This window comes from Lissotriton helveticus, chromosome 6, assembly GCF_964261635.1.
Source record: "Lissotriton helveticus chromosome 6, aLisHel1.1, whole genome shotgun sequence".
In the NCBI taxonomy this organism is placed as follows: domain Eukaryota; kingdom Metazoa; phylum Chordata; class Amphibia; order Caudata; family Salamandridae; genus Lissotriton; species Lissotriton helveticus.
Window position 1 is genome coordinate 1,369,246,214 of NC_136067.1, and position 22,885 is coordinate 1,369,269,098.

The 22,885-nt window shown below is 44.1% G+C and overlaps 1 protein-coding gene across 1 annotated transcript in view; it reads left to right on the forward strand.

The window, feature by feature from the left end:
- SYNJ2 (synaptojanin 2) overlaps positions 1 to 22,885 on the forward strand; it is a 724,073-nt gene that overhangs the window by 267,871 nt on the left and 433,317 nt on the right. The window contains exon 4 of the mRNA XM_078649121.1: positions 3,782 to 4,007. Within this exon, the coding sequence (XP_078505247.1) occupies positions 3,782 to 4,007 (226 nt within the window). The remainder of the gene's footprint in view (positions 1 to 3,781; positions 4,008 to 22,885) is intronic.

Genomic DNA, 22,885 nt, shown 5'->3' on the forward strand with positions numbered 1-22,885 from the left:
CTGTTCTTCATGTGCTTGCCCCACCCGCCCACCCTCTGTTCTTCATGTGCTTGCCCCACCCGCCACCCTCTGTTCTTCATGTGCTTGCCCCACCCGCCCACCCTCTGTTCTTCATGTGCTTGCCCCACCCGCCCACCCTCTGTTCTTCATGTGCTTGCCCCACCCGCCCACCCTCTGTTCTTCATGTGCTTGCCCCACCCGCCCACCCTCTGTTCTTCATGTGCTTGCGACGCCCGCCCACCCTCTGTTCTCCATGTGCTTGCGACGCCCGCCCACCCTCTGTTCTCCATGTGCTTGCCCCACCCGCCCACCCTCTGTTCTCCATGTGCTTGCCCCACCCGCCCACCCTCTGTTCTCCATGTGCTTGCCCCACCCGCCCACCCTCTGTTCTCCATGTGCTTGCCCCACCCGCCCACCCTCTGTTCTCCATGTGCTTGCCTCACCCGCCCACCCTCTGTTCTCCATGTGCTTGCCCCACCCGCCCACCCTCTGTTCTCCATGTGCTTGCCCCTCCTGCCCACACTCTGTTCTCCATGTGCTTGCCCCTCCCGCCCACCCTCTGTTCTCCATGTGCTTGCCCCTCCCGCCCACCCTCTGTTCTCCATGTGCTTGCCCCTCCCGCCCACCCTCTGTTCTCCATGTGCTTGCCCCACCCTCCCACCCTCTGTTCTCCATGTGCTTGCCCCACCCTCCCACCCTCTGTTCTCCATGTGCTTGCCCCACCCTCCCACCCTCTGTTCTCCATGTGCTTGCCCCACCCGCCCACCCTCTGTTCTCCATGTGCTTGCCCCACCCGCCCACCCTCTGTTCTCCATGTGCTTGCCCCACCCGCCCACCCTCTGTTCTCCATGTGCTTGCCCCGCCCACCCCCTGTTCTCCATGTGCTTGCACCGCCCGCCAACCTTCTCTTCTCCACGTGCTTGACGCGCCTGTCCACCCTCTCTTCTCCATGTGCTTGCCTCACCCGCCAACCCTCTGTTCTCAATGTGCTTGCCCCACACACCTACCATCTGTTCTCTCTGTGTTTGGCCAATACACATCCACCCTCTGTTCTCTCTCTTCTTGGCCACCACACTGTTCTCCATCAACCCTGGCCCCACCTGCCACCCTCTGTTTTCCATCTACTAGTCCCCCACTGCCACCCTCTGCTTGCCCCCACCCTCATTTGCTCAGGTGATTGCCTCAGACTCTTCTGCCCACCCTCATTTCCCCGGGTGCTAGCCGCGGAACCTCGCGCCCTCCCTCAGTTGTCTGGCTGCTTTTCTCAAAAACACCCTCAGTTGTCTGGGGCTTACGTCATAATAGTTGTCTGGGTGCTTGCCTCAGACCCTCCCGCCTACCCTCAGTTGTCTGGGTGTTTGGCTCAGAGCCTTCTGCCCACCCTAAGTTGTCATGTTGCTTTCCCCAGACCCTTCTTCCCACCCTCCGATTGTCTGTTTTCCATATCCACTCGGGCTTACCCTCCGCTTCCATGTGCTCACCCATCTCCTCTTGCCTATACTGTCACCCCACCCATGTCCTTCTCTCCTTCCCCCCCTCCATGTTGACTCGTACCCCAACCCACTCCCCATTTGTATGTTGAGTAGATTAGAGGACGAGTAATGGAGAAAGAGGACAGGTGATGGGGGATGGGGGAGCAAATGGCTAAAAAGAATATTTCAAAAGTGCCATGATGCGGCCGGCACGAATGCGCTTTGTTGCACGACAACCATGCTGCTGTGTAGCCTGGCTACCAATCATTGCCAAACTTTGTAATGCCTATCCTGTGCAGCATGAACAAAAGGCATTGGCAGAGCCAATAGGTTTCAAGGGGGAGACCTTTTGGCTTTAACAATGCATGTTTGTCTTAGTATTGCGTTACTTGCAGAAATTATTAGTGTGGCATCTTTTAAGAAATCTACTACATGGCTGAAAGCATGTTGTATTTTTAGTGAGCACTGCCCATTGCAGTACCCAAGGAGAACTGATAATGCCTTCAGCTGATTCTGCCCTAACCTGAAGTAGCCATGTCGATGTAGGAGCTGAAGCAACGAGCGACCCATGACCAGGGTTTTAGGTGAAAGTGATGTTGAGTAATTTGATCATAGGGATGTTAAACCTTTTTTGGGTGGCCAACTCCCCTTGTCTGCCTCAGTGAAGTCAGCCGGAAGATCCTAGAGCTTGTGTGAATGGACTGATACTGGTAAACAGATGCATGGCCAAGGTGGATTCAGCCAAGCTGATCCCTATCCTGCCTCAGCTTGATTAGGGCAATCCATCAGTGTTAACCACCTGTACATACCATTATCATGCATGTGTCACATCCTAAAGCGCTCACCATCACGCCAATTGTGCTGCACCATCTCTCCACATCACCCCCGGACCCAGGTCTCACCTGCAGCCAGTGCTTAATTTGTAACAAAATAAGTGCCAGGGCCTTCGGCAAAAGTATGCTTCAGCTTGCACCACCCATTGCCCCTGCCAGCACTGCTAATGACAGAACCAGCACAACTACTAACCATCACACTCCTAGACGTGTGACAGTTCAGGCCACCAAATCTATAAGAATGGATTGGGCGGCAGGTATTAGTCATCTTTAATCTATATTGGATTAATAAACAACTATTGTGCTCATCTCTAAATTAGGCAAACATTGCCATTATGTGGTAGACTGTCATAAATCCCAGTGTTAACAATTAAGTGCTGGTGCCGAGCACCAGAAACCACTGACTCAAATTAAGTACTGCCTGCAGTACTGCTACAGAGTGACCCTTGTGTGTACAGTGCACAGAGTGACCTCTGCAGCTCCTGCCTGTATGATCCCCGTCATTCAACCCTCACCTTACACCTGTGTCACTGTCCACTACCGTTAGGAGAGGGGCAAGTGTAACTCTGACCTGCCAGAAGTTGCCTGCCACACCCCTGCTGCTGACTTTACAATAACTTGTTAGGTTGAGCCTATGCACTGCTCTGCGAGGCATGCTGTATTAGAGTATGGACTTGAAGCTCCACACATATTTTTCATTGGCCTGTTTCCTTGTCCTTTGTAAATGTTAGCTTCTGATTCGTTAGTAGGATTGTTAGTCCCTCCTTAGTACCGCCTTGTCTTTATTTGTAACCTCCTATGAGGACTGGCCCATTTAATCTGTTACACGGTATGTGTTTAGTCTTTAAGCACTTTTTTCTTTAATGTGTTTCTTGTACTGCAGGTACGACATGCTTTCCTGCAACATTCAGCTTGCCATGCATGCTTTCATTTTCCAAGCAGCTCGGGACTATGGCAGCCCCCTCTGCGAGGAAAAATGTGTCACATTTACAAGAGTTTGAGCTATTGGCATTGTAAATGAAAATGCTTTTTATTTATGTATTAATTAGCAAAACAGATAAATAGGAGGCATTTTCATTTACAATGCCAATAGCTTAAACTCTCTCAAATGCGAGACCTATTGCATTGCAAATGGTTGTTTTTATTCTGTTGAAGGGATGGTTCTGTTTCTATGCAGAGACGGTACATGTCTGCATGACAGAGGCGTACACTGCTCCTGTTTCACTGTGTTTGGCGCAGCTGGAGCAGGTGTGACAGGGGCATCCTGCACTCCTGTGTCCTCATTTATACCTGTGGGGCTGGGGCAGGAGGAGGTGTGAGCGCGTGCGCTTTCCCGATGCCCTTGTTCTAACAGTTTTTATCTCACTGAAGCTCGAGAAGACATTGCCACAATGCAAAAGTAAAAACTGTTCGCAATATTGCTGTTTTTGATATTGTTCTTAGTAACTGAAGGTATCTTTCCTTGAATGTTTACAGGAACCAGTTACTGCACACCCCCTTTAAACACTACCAGGTGAGCTGTTCCAACTGGCTGCTCAAAGTGATCTGTGGCGTGGTCGAAATTCGCACGGTGTATGCCTCCGACAAAAAGGCCAAGGCCTGCCTGATCTCGCGCATCAGCTGCCAGAGAGCGGGGACCAGGTTTCACATCCGGGGGGCAGACGACGACGGACATGTGTCTAACTTTGTCGAGACAGAGCAGGTAATTGTCTAAGCGAATCAATTGTTCCTAAATTATTGATTGTGTTACAGCAGCTTCAGGAGTCTGTTGAAAGATGCCATTGAACAGCATAGCGAGAGTCTGTCTAGCTAATGTTCCCTAGTTCTAGAAGTGACCTAAATTGGTATCCACAAATAGTTTCAGTTCAGTAAAGTCCTTTGTTTGTCTCTGATACATGCCTGACCTCTCTCCTTATCCACAATTCTCCTCTGTTTGTTCTCTTTTGCTATGCAAACCCAAACGATATTTCCTTCTAGGTCCACGCAAACACACTTCATCTCTCAAGTTCCTTTATGAAAATATGTTGGTCTGTTCTGTACTAACGCCACCTCTCCGTACTTTGTTCCTCCATCACCACTGACCTTTCCTCGCTAATGAAAGCCAGTGACATCCCTCCATGATTCTCCATAACATATACATTTGTCATATAAACTTCTCTTTTAGCAATCTCACCCACTTCACCTCACCTCCATACATGTATGGACCTTAGATGGTTACCAGTTTCTAAACACACCCTATAGCTCACCTCTATACAAGCACGAACCCTACATCTTGGTGCATCCCATGTCTTAGACCTGTATAGTATGTATTTGGTGTTTAAATAGGGTGATCCTAGTCTAAAGGTCGCTGACCACTGTGCAGAGTCAAAGACACACAGTCAGCGTGTGATTGGAGGGGTGCTGGTTTCAAAGAGAAAAAATGGTCTGTTACTGCATCATGGTGTAGTATTGTATAAAGAAGTGTGTCTTCAGCTCTTTCTGAAATTGGAAAAGGGTTGAGGCAGTTCTCATGGATATGGGAATGTTATTCCAAATCCTCGGTGCATAGATGGAGAAGATGTGTTGTCTTTTTTTCGCACTTTACCTCCTGTCCAGGGCCGGACTGGCTGTAGCGGCCATTGGGCTTTTTCCCAGTGGACTGGAAGGGTGGGGGCCGGTTTTGGAGCCATGGGTGGTGTCTTGTTACTGGGGGACAGTTTTGCAGCATCGCTGCAATATCAGCCCCCTTTAACAAAAACAGCAGCAGAGATTACCATTATCCCCCCCCCCCTTCCCCCCACCCTGGTCGGTCTGACTGAATTGCCAGGACTGGTTTGTGTTCCCAGTCCGGCCTCGAGAGCCCTATCTAAACATGTGTAGTCATCCCATGTCTTTATCTCCATTCTCAGGCCCACACCCTTTTACGGATGATTTCGCCATGAGATTTTCTCATCTCAGGGCAGTTTTTCACGTGGGTGCCTGACATCTAGGTGCATCTCACAAGAGTATACCTATACGACTGATCATTTCCTTTTAAACTAGTCTTTGAATTTATTTTCTATTTCTCGATAGAATTTAATTCTGTGTCAGCTGAATAAGCACACATGTGAGAATGTTGTCTGAATCCCAGCAAAAGTTTTTTTATTGCATCACACACACGCAGACTTTAAAAACTACAGAATTCAGATCTACAAAATACTTAAACAGTAAATCAACCAACCAAGCTTTTACCTACCTGACTTACTCAATCTAATCTTCTTGGACTGGGGTGAAGGGTTGTCTCACCTACAAAGGTGAGCTGACCCCTCACCCTACTACCTTCAGATATCTGACTCCGAACTGTTATACTGGTTGCACTCTGCTATTCATTTTCTTCTCTGGAATCCTATCTGGTGATGATAATTTCCCAGAGGTTGCCTTTTATTTTCCACTGCTACTTGTGAAGACCCTTGGTGAAGCTCTCTAGGCACACCACACGGCTAACTCCTTTGGGGACTAGAACCAGTATGTTTAATGTGAAATATCTGCATGATACTGTTTTAGCTGGTGCTTTCCCTAGTAGCATGCACTGATTCCTCCGGACTCCTACGCTGTCCAGGTCCTGTGCCTGGCCAAAGCTGCAGATGCTAGCTTCACCTGGTGGGTGGCAAACTCAACTTCCGTTCTAAGTGGTTACTGGGATGACGCACCTTTTTGTGGGGGATAATGAACTGAGGTTTCCTTCCACATCACTCCCTTCTGCGATCAAAGGACAGTCTGTCTCAAATTGGTGGGTAGAGCTTGTCCTCTCCATTGAGTGCAGCTTAAATATCCTCTGATCAGTGGCGGCTGCCACTGAAAGAAAAGGTTGGGAATAGAAAAATCAATAAAATAACTTACATGGCCTCCTCCTCACCTCCGTCCTCTTCTCTTCCTGCAGGAAGCACATACAGGCTCCCTTAAGACAAACACGACGCTGCTGTCACCATGACAGCAGAGTCATGATTGGTCTGAGCGCCGTGGTTCGGCGCTCAGACGGGGACTATGAGCCTGTGCATGTTCTCGATCCAAGCTGTACAATACAGCCAGTGGAAAACATGCGTAGTGCACATGACTGTTTGGCCAACCCAAGACAACCTGCAAAACCGTCATGCACACTTAAGTGCCCCAACCACTCCTCCCCTGCTGGCTTTGATGACTGCCCAGACTTGCCTGTCCCGTAAACCTCCATCCGTTTTGGAGAAATAAAATGATAATAACGTTGCGTTATTATCATTATATTTTTCCTTTTTCCATTGCTCAAAGAGCAGTGGGGCAGCGCTCCTCTGCCTTAACAGAGAAGCCGCCACTGTCTTTGATGAGAGAGGAGCAATGATTCCAGGATGTTTACACCCCTTACTTCCGCCACTTGAGTTGCATGGTGGTGTCCTAGTATGAATCTAGTGATCAAGGCTACTGAATAGTGAACTACTGAATTCCGGGCTCCGCAGATCTGTTCTATGATTTCAAGTCTCTCTTATTCTGCAGCCTGTTACAAAATATTGGTTCCTTAAAGGTAATGTATCCTTGATGTTTTTTTTTTGTTTATATGAGGATATTTGAATGTTAATCATTGTTTCTGCTATCATATCGAATCCAAATAACTGACTAACCTATCCGCCACTTAAAATTACTTGCATGTTTCACTATACTAATTCAACACTAATCCTCTATGGGTCCCGGAGTAGCATGCTACCGCTGAAAAAAACGCTTTGACGCCTCGTCAGGGGTAGTAAGTGCTATATAAATGCAATTACAGTACAATACAACTGTTTATGTAATTTTGAAAAAAATCTTAATAAAGCATTGGATTATGGGAGGACAGAGAAAAAACCTTGCATCCTGCTGCTGAAGGAACAAATGCACATTATTTACAATTCACTTGTGTCCAACAGAGAGTGCTTTGTTAAAAAGATCTTTGATCGGCAGGAGTAAGATTACAATGTAACTAGGGAAAGAAGGAAACCAGCCGCTAGGAAGAGTAAATACTGAGTTGCAATATCTAAACCAGTGTTATTCCCTCACATCTCTTCCCACCAATAGACGAATCCCCCTTCTCATCTAAAAGTGCACACACACAAATTGATTCCTCCGTTCGTGTTTCCTCAACTTGCAGTCTAAGTTCGCCATGTGTTTGTAAACTTCTACTTTCTCCAATGCTCGGTTTTTTTGCTTTTCATTTTTCCTGTGTCACCCCTCCGATCTCATTTCTGTTTTATGTCTCTGACCCCGTACTTCTTTTTAGCACGTTCTTTCTTCTGGTTCATAATCAACCTGTGAGATTTTTTATGAATATTTTTATTAGGTTTTTAACAGTGTTTAACTGTGAGTTGAATTTTATTTTCACTTTGTGCCTTCATCGGTCTGAAGCAGTGTACTACAAGTACATTTAGCGCACAAAGGATTTTGGCAGCTGATGGACTGTATTATAAGAGGGAACTTTGTAAGAAGCAGTGTGATCTAGAAGGTAGCATTAGCGTAAGCCAGCATTTCTTTTTAAATCAATTTTTTGTAAATTGAAGCAAGAATGATAAAATGTGCTACTTGGCTATTACTCAGTTGCTTTGTTTTCATCGGTACTAGCACGTATCGCAATCAACTCTTTCCCAGGTGATCATTTGCATGCTCTATTAATTATCTCATAATAAATATTCAGTTGCAGCCTTGAAGATAGTTTCTTTCCAGTGAACATTTTACACCTGATTTCAGATTCTTGAGTAATCCGAACTCTTTAGAACCAGTGTTGAAGTAAACCACCCGTGTTGAACTAAATCACAGCATTATTGTCCCCGTCCTCTCAAAACTCACTCCATGTGGGACCATACATATGCCAATATACTATAGTTTCTTTTTAGGTCTGGCTTTTAACAGCACCACTTTTAAACTACTTATTACTTACAAAATGTGTGGAGCAGGCTTTCAGTCGCCCCCCATGCTACCACTAACTTTCTTCAACCCGTGTTTCCCAGCCATTGGCTTGAGACTTTATCAGGCTTGCCGGGGCTGCTTTGGGTTCTCAGTCCGGCCCTGTACAAGCCTGTGTGTGTGCTAATCTTCATCTTCCCAAACTGCCCTACCTATTGGGGTTCCTCGTGACTTGTGAAGTGACGCCCTCTCTGGTTCCTTTGATGTCCCTAAATGAGTCTGATACATTGTCCCAACAATCATGTGCCACTCTGATATTTGTGAACTCAATTTATGCCCAGCCCCTAGCAACCCATTTGTCTGCCAAATTCATTGCAACAATTTCTATTATACTAAGTGTACAATATTTAATTATTTCCACCATCTTTTATATTTGTAGCTTGTGAAATGTGCACCCTTCTCCCAACCATGTTTCACCCGACCTCTATACCTTTTGTGTATATTGACCTAAGTCTCTGCTTTCCTGTTTTCGGAACGTATCACCAGTGCAGTCTTTGACAAATTTGTCATGAACTTTATCTTGCAAGAGCCCTTTCTATGTCCACTGCACAAAAGAGAGATGACTTGAGGGAGTTCAGCTTGTCCTGAAAGTCACTACCTTTCAGAGGAGCTCCAGTCCTTTCTTTATTTCTACTAATGGAATTTCATAATGTAGGTATTTATGTAGTTTTCACCTTTGTCGTTTCTTCGTTGAATGTGTCCTGAATTGTTAATCATAAATGCATACCATGTACCGCTCTGTATCAGGATGAAATCTCCATGACACACATAATTATCCTGTCAGTCTTTCCCTAAGGACAAACTAGCTCTAGTGTGGTGTCTGAGAGACCTTTTTACAAGTTTGTTTTTCAGTCATATACCATTTTTAGCACCCATCGGTGGCATTATTTTTTTTAAAGTCACCAAACGACGGCATTTAAATGTGAATTACATGCACAAAATACACATAACATCAATATGTTTTGATGCAGAGGTAGTACAAGCCTTTTCTTTAAGTGGTCTATATTTCAACCCATTTCAAAGATTTAACTTTACAACCGTCTTTTATTAAGTTCTAGAAATGTTGTGTTCTCTTTCTATGAACAATATTTTATCAAAACAATCACCAAGGCCAAAAGCCTCTTCTGGGAATCCTTCTATTAGAACTGCGCTGGGTTCCTCTCTTTTGATTAGAAAACTGGTGGATCAGCTTAATCCGTGAATGAAAGAGATTAATGTCTCTCTGTTTGCAACAGTAAATGTAGATTTGGGAGAGTCAAAGATGTGCTTTGTAATTACATTCTTAAAATGCTGAGTCGGTAGCCCTCTCTTCCGGCATCCTCCTTCCTCAGCCTGTGTTTCCTTTCACATGTGCTCTTCCTGTTTTGTTCAATAACCCCCTTGCCGACCCTTGGCTCCTGCTTGCAGCTCGCTCATGCTGAATAAAGCAGTGCAAATTTCCCAAAAATCTACAATCCACTTTAAAGAAAGTGGTCGGTTTGGATATGCGAAGTGTCAACAGTAATGCTTATGACACAGATAGAGTAAATTCCTGCTGCGCTGTCAATATTCGTCAACATTATCAGATTCCCAGAACAATTTTCTAAATTTTTTGTTCAACTAAGACCAACAGTAATATTTTTTATAAAAGGAAAGTGTCTGATTGGGCTTAAAAAAAAACACATTTTAAGCAAGCTGAGAATAGCTAATGTGATGTCCAAACGTGAGGCATGTTCTACAGTCTCTTGCAGTTCATCTACAGGTAGGGTTTAACTTGCTATTAAAATTATCCAAAAAACTATACATTTATGAGGAATCTAACATAGTTTCCTTTAGCCATACGTGTTATTAGTTTGTATTATGTGTTGGCATCTTTTATTCAAATGAGCCACCCCTTGTAACCATGCTTTCATATAATGTTTCATGTTATGTTGCAGTCCCTAGAGTAGGGGAGAACCTTGCTTAGCCCGACTAACCTTAAGATGGCCGCCACACGGGACCACAACATCTAGAATTAGAGCCTGACAAGCACTAAGGTCCCCCCCCCATCAGAGTTACCATACCCCAAGGATCTGCATAGAACTGATCCAGATCAGCGCTGCAGCGCGCCCAAACCCTGAAAGAAGCGCTACCTCTCCCCCAGTCTCCGCCTGATTTCACAATGGTGGATTCATATTCCTTACTGTGCTGCTCAAACCCCTAGATCTGACGCCTAATACCTTTATGGCACAAGACCCCCAGGGACAAGAGCCCCTCCGCCCCCAATGAAGCTGGAACCATTCACCAGAGCTCTCAGCCCATCAGAAAGTCCCACACCCTCTGCCAAGGATGCCTGGTCCCTTACTGTGCTGCTCAAACCCCTAGATCTGAAGCCTAACTCCTTTATGGCACAAGACCCCCAGGGACAAAATCCCTTAGGCCCCCAATGAAGTTGGAACCTTTCTCCAGAGCGCACAGCTGAGCAGAACAGCTGAGCAGAAAGCCCTCTGCCGAGGCAGCCTGGCCCCAGGATGGCTGCCCCTCAGCGCTCTTAGAGCCCCAGCTTACCGTCTGACAAGCCCTACTAACCTGATTTCTGAGGCAAGATCCCTGCTCATATTAGAACATAAGACCTACTCTGAGCTGCTACCCCTCTCAGGACCCTACCCGGCCCTTGTTGGCCGTAACCCGACCATCGGAGTCCCGACTATAACTCATAACAGGCCCAGATCAGACACCGACGATAACCTTCAACCCTACATCCAACTCACTCTCGGCTGGTCTGATATACCCCTCCCCCACCTCCCGCATACTCCCTTTCAGAGACCTGTTCCCCCCCCCCCCTGCGCACAACTCCCTCACTATGGTTCTTGACTCGCCAACTCCCCCCCCCCACCCAATCCCTACCTACACATCTGAAACTTCATAGCCCGAACTCATACACTGTTAACTTCCCCCCACACCTCTCTGCTAAAATGAGATGTAACTTCAAATGGAAACGAATCCAACAACACAGATAAACCCTATTTACAGACATCTACCACTCCTCTTCCAAAGGTCTGATTAAGATGGACCTTATTTTCCACACGGAGAGACCAGAAAAGTGGATCTCCACGCTCAGAACGCATCTTTACAACGCCAAAACCACATCCACACAGCTGCGAATTAACATCCCTGCTCCCTAATCGCTCGTCTAGAAGAGGGATCACATCTGTGACCATCTACACTAACGGCACTGTCCTCATTCAGGCAAACAATGAGGACCTTGAAGCTTTCGACTCCCTCTTCCCCTCACTTCGATCCGCTCCCCCCCCACCTGCCTCACCCGCCTCAACCCAACTTCTGCCTACTACTACAGCTCCGGAGGAGGGGCTAGCGGTGTGCGATCCATTGCGGTTGATTCTACAAATGGGCTCCCTTGAGCCTTTAAGCTGACGAGCTTCTGGATGACGCACCTGCATGCCGGTTAGGCATCAAGGCCTGTGACTGTTGCTCCTTTTCCACCCCGAATACGTTCTCTACTGATGAGGGAAGATATCCCGAAACCCGGGCCATGTCTCGGGTCTATAGATCTTCACAACAACAAGTACTTACTTGCACCTAATGAGGTGAACCACTCATGAACTATACGTACCAGAATCCTTAGGGGCGATCCGGAGGAGGGGCTAGTGGTGTGCGATCCATTGGGGTTGATACTACAGCTAACCTTAAAGCTTTTGACTCCCTCCTCCCCCACCTGCCTCGCTCCGCCTCAACCCTACTCCCGCCTACAGCTTTTCGGCCCCAACAAGAAACTCAATCCACACCACCACATGCCCCCACCGCACAGCTCCCCCGAGTCTCCACTCAACACAGTACCCCTACCAAACATGCGCCACAGCTCCCTAAGGAAAACACAACCACACCATCCTATTGGACCCACCCACCCCAACCTCAAGAACGAGCCCCACCGACAGTGACCCCTAACCTCACCAGTACCCTCACAGATCTCAGAAACTCAGTCATTTCATGACCCAATCCACCTCCCTCCTAGGATTTCTAAAAGGGACATCCTGTCCTACACAATAAATAAGAGACAACACTCCTTCAACCCGACCTATACCACACAAGGTGAATCCCCCCAAGACGCCCTCAACCCCTCCTACGACTCAATGGTGCAGCGACTCACGTCACTTGAAAAACAGATAGACTCGATCTCCCGGGGCCTAACCGAAATCCTCTCTAACCTAGGTAAAGCTCGCAGATACCACCAATCTCCTCCCTGGGTCCCCCCACTGCCAACACCAATGGCCATAAGAGCCCCTCCTGGCCCTCAAAAAACCCTTTAACTCAACCGTAGAGACCCCCAAGAAGGGTGTAGTGTAGTTCCTATCATCCCAATAGGCTCTGCGCATTGGAATAATATCTTCAATAGTATAGACCTAGGGCAGAGGTTAACTAGGTCTTCTACCGACGATATTAGACTTAAAGTTTTGTGTTTGCCAGCTAGCTCAGAGTTCACTAGAAACTTTCTCGAATAGGCAAGGAGGATTTTAACCTCCCTGGATAGACAAGAAGGGATTTAGTTTCTGACAACCATAGAACATGACAACTTTGCTCTCCCCTAATCAAGAGTGTATCTCTAGAGTCGTGTGAAAACAAAAGACAACTTATTTTACTCAGTCAGTTCAGTGCATTCTTAGTTTCACCAGATTGTAGAGAAAAGGAAAAGACTGGCGTGTTCAATAAAAGATGTTATTTATTGATCAGTCTCCTTTCTCATACAAGAGAAATGAATCGCTATTATTGTAATACTTATAGTTAAGTAAAGTGCATACAGTAAAGACAGAATTATAAAATAATACTGTAAAAGCATTGATATGGTTTCTAAGCCATATGATACCTTAAAATGGATAAAATAGATACATACATATATACATTTGACTAATCATACTCAACTGGTGCTTCTAACCACGCCTACCCCAGTGTACCTGACCTAAGCCTAATGCGTGGGCGGGAGTAGATAAGTAGCAGTTTAAGTTAAGTTTGTTTGCCAAGGGACTGATTCGAGAATTCTCTGCAAGGGGTTATTCAGTTCTGTACCTGAGATCTAGAATGATGGAGGGCTGGTATCTCTTATCCCAGGTCTTGATATTCCAGCTGCCTGCGAGGGCTGCTTGGAAGCGCCGGAGCTGGATTTCTCAGCAGGAGAAAGGCAGCGTCTTGTTCTCAGCGCGTCAGGAAGGCGGGGCAGCGCCTGTGGGCTTCGCTCTCTGCTGGGCTCCTCGGCACGTCTCGCTGCTCCGATCTCGTCACCACCGCATGTGTTTGCTTAAGGCAATGTCGGTAATATTTATACCTGAAAGGTGCCGAGATTGACGTAAGGATGGACATATATACGTCAATAAGGATGTCATATGAACGGGCTCGTTCGCACATTCTTTTGCTGAAGTTCTCTGTGAAATCAAAACAATGGCTATGGGAATTTCCCAGGTCGCTGTAGGTTTGATTTGTTTTGAGAACTCCGTATGCCTTATCAGGGGCTGGAGGAATATCGCTTGTCTAATTAGATGGCATGCGTTATGACCTAATCAGATAACGCGCTTCTGTGCCGTGGTGTGGCTTAATCAGATAATGGTTTTTGCACCGTTGGATGGCTGCTAGTTAATTATTAACCAGACCAGGGTCAGGAATAGGGGAATCGATACAGTACCTATAGGAATACATCACACCCACTCCACGTAGACTATGTCCATATTTACAAATCTAGGCATAGTGAAACCAGTAGCGTTTGTGTATATCGTACCACCCCAAAATACATTCATATGTATCCTGAAAATTTTGAACTACGAAACATACGAAACATAATCACATGTACTATCACATCTACCATATGCACAAGCAGTCTAATAATGCTTAACATATAACGCATATTTTAAATTTATCATGAAAAAATGCGAAAAATACACATGAAATGGCTCTTAATACAGAAAAAAAGTGCGAGACCATTTCATCACAATCATAAAGTTATGTATAATAGTGCTAGAGGATAGCGAATGTCTCGTGACTACCTAAAATAGAAATTTAGTTCTCTAAGAATAATGTCTACTTTAAGCAGAAGATAAGTGTCCCAAAAAATCGTAAATATTCTTGAATTGGGGAGGAAAAAAAAACTCTTGTAGTCTGAAAAAATGATGAGAGAAAATATTTTCATATCGTTTTTCGAAAAGTTGAAGGCCAAATTCAGCATGTAGGGAACTCCGAGTGCTAATTTGCTAAAAGTTATTCCTGCTGCTCTGGTGAAAACATCATATCATTTAGACTGTTGAAAAAACTGTCAACAGCTTCTTGCGTAAGTTCCACTAATTCGGAAAAGGTTGTTACCATGCATTCATGAGCCTGAGCATGATTGCTCCACTGATGTTTTGATCAGCATAGCTGACTGAAGGTCGTACCTGATCGATGCTGCTTTCATCTTGTGCTTCACTACCCCTCAATCGTAGTGGTGAAGTCTCCATGAATGCCGTCATCCGGATTGGTAGCCGCTGGGGACAGCACAATGCATGAGCCGTTACCGGACCCAACAAGGTATCTGCGTCCATTGGCACATCCGATAGTAGTGCCAGACAGGTGTCCAACACGCATTCTTCGCCGCATAGCAAGCACCTTAATACAGGCATAACACAACTTTGCCACATTGGTCTAAATGAAAGAGACCAAGTCATGTTCAGGTCTCTAAGCCGGGATAGTCCAAGGATTTTAGTTACCCGGTAGCCAATGGCTAGGATCATTTCTTCCCTTGTCGCAGGTGTTTTGTCTGTGACATGGTTTGCCATAGCGAAATAACAGGATCAAAAATAGAATACCCGCTACTAGTCCCAAAAGGAGTGGAAGTCCGCCAAAAATGGAATGGACAAAGTCTGGAAAAATACCCAGGATGGCTTTGAATGGAGTTAAAGCACCCGAAAACACTGCTTTAAAAACACTGGAGACACCAGTGGTATCAGAAATATTTAAGATTTCGTTCAGTATTTCTGCGAAATGTATGGGGGAATTAGTTGATAATAATGAATGAATCTCTTCTGTTGTCCTTGCAACTTGGAGATCATACGTTTCTTTTGATGACGTGAGCCTGGTCGGCGTCTGTAGGAGCACAGTCTTCATTCTGCTTAAAGTATCTATTCGAATAGAAGCAATTTTCAAATCGGGCCATAACCTTGCCTCCCTGTCTGGAGAATCGTTCGGGAACAATACTCGTTCACAGCACATGAACTTCCTAGTCACGGTTATGAGATAAGGTTTTCCGGGCAGCAAACTACAACATCTGCGATCTACTATTAGAATGTAACTCCCGTTCGAGAGTCTCCTAAAGAATGGTTCTATTCGTGTTGCAGGTGTGCCTAGCTGGTAACATGAAAGGTTATTTGAAGTCCCTTCACAGGCTCCATGCAAGCTAATATCCTGACACAGAAGTGTACCGCTTAGTGATCTTGCACAATTATTGCCACTGAGAAACACTTTCTGGCCTTTATTACTGACACATTCGTGTGTATAGGGCAAGTTCCATATTGACTTAATGTACCCTTTACCCAACCTTTCATACTGGCCTGCCTGTATATATTTTTGGCAGAATTGAAACTGGAAAGTAGTTATCGGAATATTTATTATTCCATGTATTATCCATTCAATGACAGGTCGTTCTGACATTGTTAATGGTAATCTCTCAAGTTTTTCAATGCTCAGAATTGTATAGTCAGCACCCTTCTGTGCCAAACTGATTTGTTTATCAGTAAGGTTAAAGATATTAAATAATGACGTTGTGTTGATTAAACGCCAAGGCACATAGCCAGAACGCAGATTTTGTAACGTCCAGCCAAGCTGTACAATAGAACGCAATTGGGACTGACCGTGTTGTAACATCAGTAAGTCTTGCGATATTATATCGATTGCTGAAGACACAATGCTGTCCAGAGAATATATTCTGGAGGACAGAGTCATTAACCCATTGTCCACCACAGAAAGTGATTTTTCCAAATTAATACGGTCAATTTCCCGTATTTTTTCTGCTGTCTCAATTTGAGTTACTTTCCAAACTTCGTTATAAGCTGCATATATAGAGGCCGCTATGAAACGTTTTTGACGCTGTTTGCGTGGTCCCAATATGAAATCACGCAAGTCAGCACCTTCTGTAAGTAAAGTTAGGTGTTGCTTAATTTCAGCCAGTGTGGACGTTCGTAGCCATTGAAGGCAGAGCTTGCCCACGCTGTAGGTGGTTACTATCCCTGGATGTTGTCTTTGGGAATATCTAGGGTCTGGCCTAGTCAATGTGAACCCCTGTACTTTGTTCAGGAATCTGTCTTGACAGTTATTTGTATCTGTGGGCCAGATCAACCATTTTTTTCCATTCAGGATGTGTTCTGTTTTGGTTTAATATATGGTTTACGTCTATCTCAACATCTATAGAGCTATTACTGTTCACTGTTGGCTTTGGAATAGACGGTTTGTTCAAATCTTTGATTTTGGCTAAGCCAAGAAAGGTAGTTTGTTGAATAGTGTCATTCAAAAATATAATTTGTTCTGGGATCATGCAGGCTCTAAACAATGATTCTATACCTTGTACTTGCCAATCTCTTGTACCCCAAACAGTTTTTGCTTCAATATTATTGTTCCAGAAATCAAACCCAAATGTATTCATTTGTTCAAAGAATGAATCGGAATATATAAATTTTGTGTTTGTAAGTATGATCTTCATACCTGTCTTATTTGACAATTTGAAATAAAATGTTTCTGCATTACTTGTGTTAAACCCTGAAAAGTATGAATATTTATCATAAAATGTTTTTGAGCTGTCTTTTGGAGGAGTAGCACAATGTTCCCATTGGTTATAATTTAAAACATTTCTAGGTTGAGCAGATTTATGTAGATAATGGTTACCATAGTGGTTGTAGCAGAACATCTGATCATAATTAGACGAACCCTGCAAATAATCATGTTCTGTAAATTTAGCAGACATCACAAGATCAGACATCATATCATTAATACTTTCAAAGTCCCAATCATCAGCAAATGAGCTCGGTTTTACAAAGTCACTCAATGAGATCTTGAATTGGTGTAGATACTTCAGGATTTCAACCGGACCATAGATTTCATAATCAGTTTTGTCCCATGCTACACCGCCTGGTATAGGATTGGCTGTGAAGTTCACTGAAGAAAGTTCTCTTTTCTCGATGTGTGAAGATGTGTGTGGTTTAAGGACCAAGTTGATTTTCTGGCTTGCTGTGTCCATTTTAGCATATTTTCCTTCAATGAAATGTCCCAAGCATAGTACCATGATGAGCCAAAGAATGAGGATAAATGCACCGAAGGCCACCCAAAATTCAATCCATGGAGAAATCAGATAGGTTTCTTTCAGCTGTTGAAAAAGTTCGTTAGCTTTGTCTTTAAAAGTTTTTGTTGATGGCTGTTTCTTTGCTTCACTCAGGTCTTCAGATGAATCATCGAAGTTGATGAAGTAGCCGGATGCTGTTCTGTCAATTGTTCCAATTGTTTTTGGATTTTGCTTTGTTTCATTAGCAAAGTCTGCAGTTACATCATCATAGGTTGTTGTTTCTTGATGAAAAGTTTTAATTTGGGTTTTAAGAGGTTCAAGTTCCATTGCTTTGTTGCATAGTCCTTGTTGATTCACTGTAGATGCTCCAAATGTGATCAGTCTTCCAGTTTGAGCCTCTGTATTCGTAGCAAACATTGGTGTTCTGCTACTTCTTGGGAGTCCACTTGGCCTACTGTTTGTTATCGGCCACATGATTGTGGTTTAACCAGGTCGATGGATATAACTCGCTTCTCCTTTTTACCAGCAAGGGGCGGTAGTACTACTGATCTTGTCCCGTTGACAGACAAGACAGGAACTGCTTGTCTGTTAGAAGGCCCAAATTTCTTCTTTACCGCGATCTTCTCTCTGACTAGATCCCCGACTTTTGGAATCCAGACAGGCCTTGCTGGGACAGGTGGTTTCTCTTCAGTGGTTGTTGGCTGTTGTTTCAACTTTATGTTGCTCAGGTCTTTTCTTGTTTCATTTAAGTCCTGTAAAATAGCCAAACGATCTTTGATATCAAAGCTTTTGTCTTTAACCACTGAAGTCTGACTATCAAGATCTTGGATCATCATTCTAGTCCCGAACAATAGTTCGTACGGACTGAACCCTTTCAGAGAATTCCTTGGCAGGTTATTTAGACTACGTTGGACACTTATTAAATGTTTGACCCACCCATCTCCCGAACCTAATACCTTTGCTGTTATAGATTGCTTTATGTCACGTTTTTTTCTTTCTACGATTCCGTTTCCTTCAGGATGAAATGGACAATAATACCGCAATGCAATGCCCATGCTGGTCATGGCCTCCTTATAAGCTCGAGAGCTAAATGCAGGACCCTGATCAGAATGTAGCATGCCAATTGCGTATGTGCCGATAAAGACTCGCAATTCTTTTATAACAGTTCTGGCGTCAGCCGATCGCTGGGGCCACAACCATATGAATCTCGTGCATGAATCCACTGCGACCAAGATATATTTATAGTTACCATCCCTTTGTAAGGGACCACAGTGGTCTATGTAAACACAGGCTAATGGTTTATCTGAGATTAGAAGGTGCGTCTGTGCTGGTCGTTTCACTGTTGATACTTTCATTCTTTGACATATTTCACATTCTAGAACATATTTCCTTGTTTGTCTTCTCATTTGTGGCCACCAGTATCTCTGTTTTAATAATGACACTGTGGCTGAAACGCCAGCATGTATAGAAGCGAGTCCTTCGTGTGCCGCTATAATGAGTCCTAACCTATGTTCCATGTTTGGAATTGCCCTATCCCCCACTCCAGGGATTCGAGCAAACGGAACATTATTTGCATCAGTTATGTATGAGTACTTTACTGGAAAGCCTTTCGTGAGTGTTTCTATCGCATCTTTTACTGTAGCGCTGACAGCCTGTAATATTTCGCTGTCTATTTTTGTTTTTGACCGGGTGATAGCAGCTACGGAAGCCGTTTGCACTGCTGCCTTCGCGGCCTCATCAGCCAATGAATTCCCTGCAACGTGAACGCCATCACGTTGATGACTCAGTGCATGTATCACGTGAGTCTTTTGTAGTTCCTTTTGCAAAAGAACTACTTGTTCCCAAAGCATTTTATGTTTGATTGTGCCACCTTTTGCATCTTTAAAACCATTCTGAACCCAGATCTGCAAGTATTCATTGTAAGATTGAACGCAGTAATACAAATCGCACACAATAAGTGTGGGGAATTCTCGATCGGTATTTTCAAGCGCCATCTTGAATGCTAGTAGTTCTGCTCTTTGAGCTGTACAGTCTCCTAGAGATTGCGTTTTAGTGACCACAGGTTTAAATTTTCCTTCGTGCCAGCGACCTTTAACAATCGCGCACGCAGCACTGTAGGCTTGCTTACCCCCCACTGCGGGTTGTGCTGATCCGTCTGTATATATTATACAGCCGTAGTGTTCTAGAGGCAGAATTTCGGTCGGCGGAGGACATTCGAATTCATATTGGAGAAATTCTTGTGTTTTTAAATTGGGATCAAATTCGTATACCACGTCTGTTGCAGCAAGAGAGTTAGCCCACTGTATCCACCTCGGATGGAGTGCTTTAGCATTCGGAATGCTTGCCTTGGTTACCGCCTCTAGGGCTGGTATAGGTGTCACGATGATTATTCGTTTACCCTGTGCTAGGGCCCGCTCCTTTGCTACAGCAGTCTGTACCGCGGTCAGAATTTTTTCCGTTGGGCTAAATTTCATTTCAGCTTTTGTGTACAAGTGTGATTTGTATGCTATTGGTACCTTCTCTCCTTCATTAGAGGTCAGGTATGTGAATCCGCATCTTCCTGGGATGACTCGAATCACAAGGTTGCGTGTATTGTCACGTGTTTGTAATTTTGTTTTAATTAACATTTCTGTTTGTAAAGATCTCAAAATTTCTGTGTGTTTTTGAGTCCAATTGATTCTTTTAAAATCTGGTTTTATTAGATCATAGAGAGGTTTAATTCTCTCTGCATAATTTATAATGTAAGTTCTTCCGAAATTTAGGAAGCCTAGAATTGATTGTAAGTTTTTCAGTGTTCTAGGTGCTTGGATTACTGCACATTTCTCTAGGAAATTGTCAGCCAGGCTTTTGCCTTCACTTGATAGTTCATATCCTAAAAACAGGACTGTTAGATGGGCAATTCTTGACTTTTTAAAGTTGAATTTGTAACCCTCTGCTGCGAACCCAAGTATTATGGTGTTCACTCTCTTAAAGTGAGTATCCAAGTCATCATCTGTTAGATAGATGTCGTCGTCATAAGATAATGCCTCATCATCATATGTTTGTAGTAATTCAGTTACCCTCGCTGAGAATAATCCTGGGCTGTTCTTGAACCCCTGGGGCAAATGACAGAAATTTTTTTGCGTGCCATTTATTGAGAACGCCGTCAAATATCTGCTCTCTGGTGCTATATTTTGACAAAAGAATCCATTAGAAATGTCTAATGTGGTTTTGTATTTTTTGCGCACTATGTTATTCATTAGTGCAGCACTATGCGAGTTTTGTACCGCAAATGTTTTGCAACATGAGTTAAGGTGTCTGTAGTCCAAAACAAGACAATATGAATTGTCTGGCTTGGAGACAGGAAACAAAGGGTTGTTCATTTGTGAGGTGCAAGTTTCTATCACCCCCTGGTATTCAAGTTGATGTAGGATCTCTTTTACCTGTTTTTTAGCTTCTTGCTTAATCGGGTACTGCCTCTGTGCAGTAGGTTGTGATTTTAACTGGATTTTGTGAGGAGGAGAGTCCTCATCCCATCCCACATGATTTTATATAAGGCAGGGGCTTGAGCTACTGCCCACTTTCTTGCAAGTGTATATTTTTTATGAATTGGAATATGGTTTGAGAAGGCAGGCATAATTATTTCTTCGCCATGTGGGCATTCCCTGACAAACTCTGGAGGCCAGTCTCGTTCAGCTAGAAGGATGTCATAGCCCTTGGAGAGATTATCCCAAAATAGACCCCTTATTTTTCTAGTCTTATCCCCCTCTATACGCAATGTTATTTCATATATTTTATGAGGTTTGCTAACTCTGGTATCTGCAGTTTCCACCTGAATGTATTCATTCGTGTCCACTGTCTCCAGATGATTCATAAGGACTTTGCGAGCTATGCTCACTTCTGCTGCGCTGTCTAGCATTGTCTGAGCCCATTCTCCGTTTTTCAGCTGTGTCCTCAGTATTCTCGGCATTGTTAATTACTTTAATACTGGCTACCTTCTTTTTTGGAAATTGTAATTTTTTATTCTGATGAGCAGGTTCTTTGTCTTTGGACTTGACGTGCTCTTCCCTGTGTTCTGATCGTCCTCTTCTTTCCGATTTCTGCGAGGAAATCTGAAAAGATTGAGAGGGACGTGTGTCAATATCTTGATATCTATCAGGTTTTTTTATATTATCCCTATTTCTAAGGTTGTATTTTGTCACAGAGGGCTCCCTTTGGGGAGACTTGCATCCTTGATCAGGAGATCTTTCTCTCCGCCGAGGAGACCTTCCTCTGGACTGGAATCTTTTTTCTTTAGGATTGGATTGCTTATTTCCATCCCAGCTCTTTTTTTGAGTGTTTAAATTATTTTTTATAAATACCTTTTCAGGACTTTCAACTAGTTGAGGTTTCACTGGTATTCCACCCAAACTATCTCTTCCTAGTTCTTCATAGGATTTTTCTATGATTCTGGCAATTTCAGATGGTTGGTCTGCTATATTTGTCTCTTTTAACCTCTGGCGAATCGCCACATTTGCTGCTTCTCCCTTTATGTTGGCTAATAATATTGCCGAGACCTGCTTGAAATCTTTCAGTAGTTTCATACCGAAAGTTAAAGCGGGTTCTGGACCGTATTCATCTTGAATCTGTTTTAGCACATCTGGTATTACTGACATGGATGGTACACCATGTGTTTTTGTGTAAATGGAAGCAAAGACTGTTCCCCAAGTGTCACAGTCCTCCACATGTGGTGCGATTCCCATTGGAAGACAGATAGTCAGAATCCTATGTTTCTCAACAGGGGTGGTATCTGGAAACACCGCCTCTATTTGAGTGATTTTTTGTGCTAGCCAGAAAGGAATTTGTTCCCGTTTTGCGGGTACTTTACCTAGACAGGACTGTATGTTTTGAGGTGTAATTTTATTTGTGTTCCCCGGATGAGTGGTCAGCTGTGGAATTTTAATTGCTGGTTGGATTGTTGAAGTCCGCATTACATATTGGACTAATTGTCTATGTATTTTTATTAATTGTTTTAGCTGTGCTAAAAGCTCTGGTGCAGGCATTTCTTCAATGTCTGGATGTGGTGTATATCCGGCTAGGACCGGCCACGTTGCTCCTGGTCTACCTAGTGGACCGAGCCTGGTGATGTGATTATTATGTTTTAGGGCGCCATGAAACAAGAGCAGGTGCTCTTGGAATTTGAGTGGTATTTCCACTTCCTCGAAAGGAGTGTACTCACTAGGAGGTTCCTCTATTTTGTAATAGTGGAAGTCCTTTGTTACAGCGTTTGCTGCTGGAAAGTTTATCCATGAATAGAATACCTCTGTCTGCCGATATTCGTGTGCCTCAATTACGAATATGACTGTACCACCTCTTGGTGTCAGTCCATTTTCTATAAGTTTTAGGGTTATAGATTTCCTTATGTTGACCGGGAT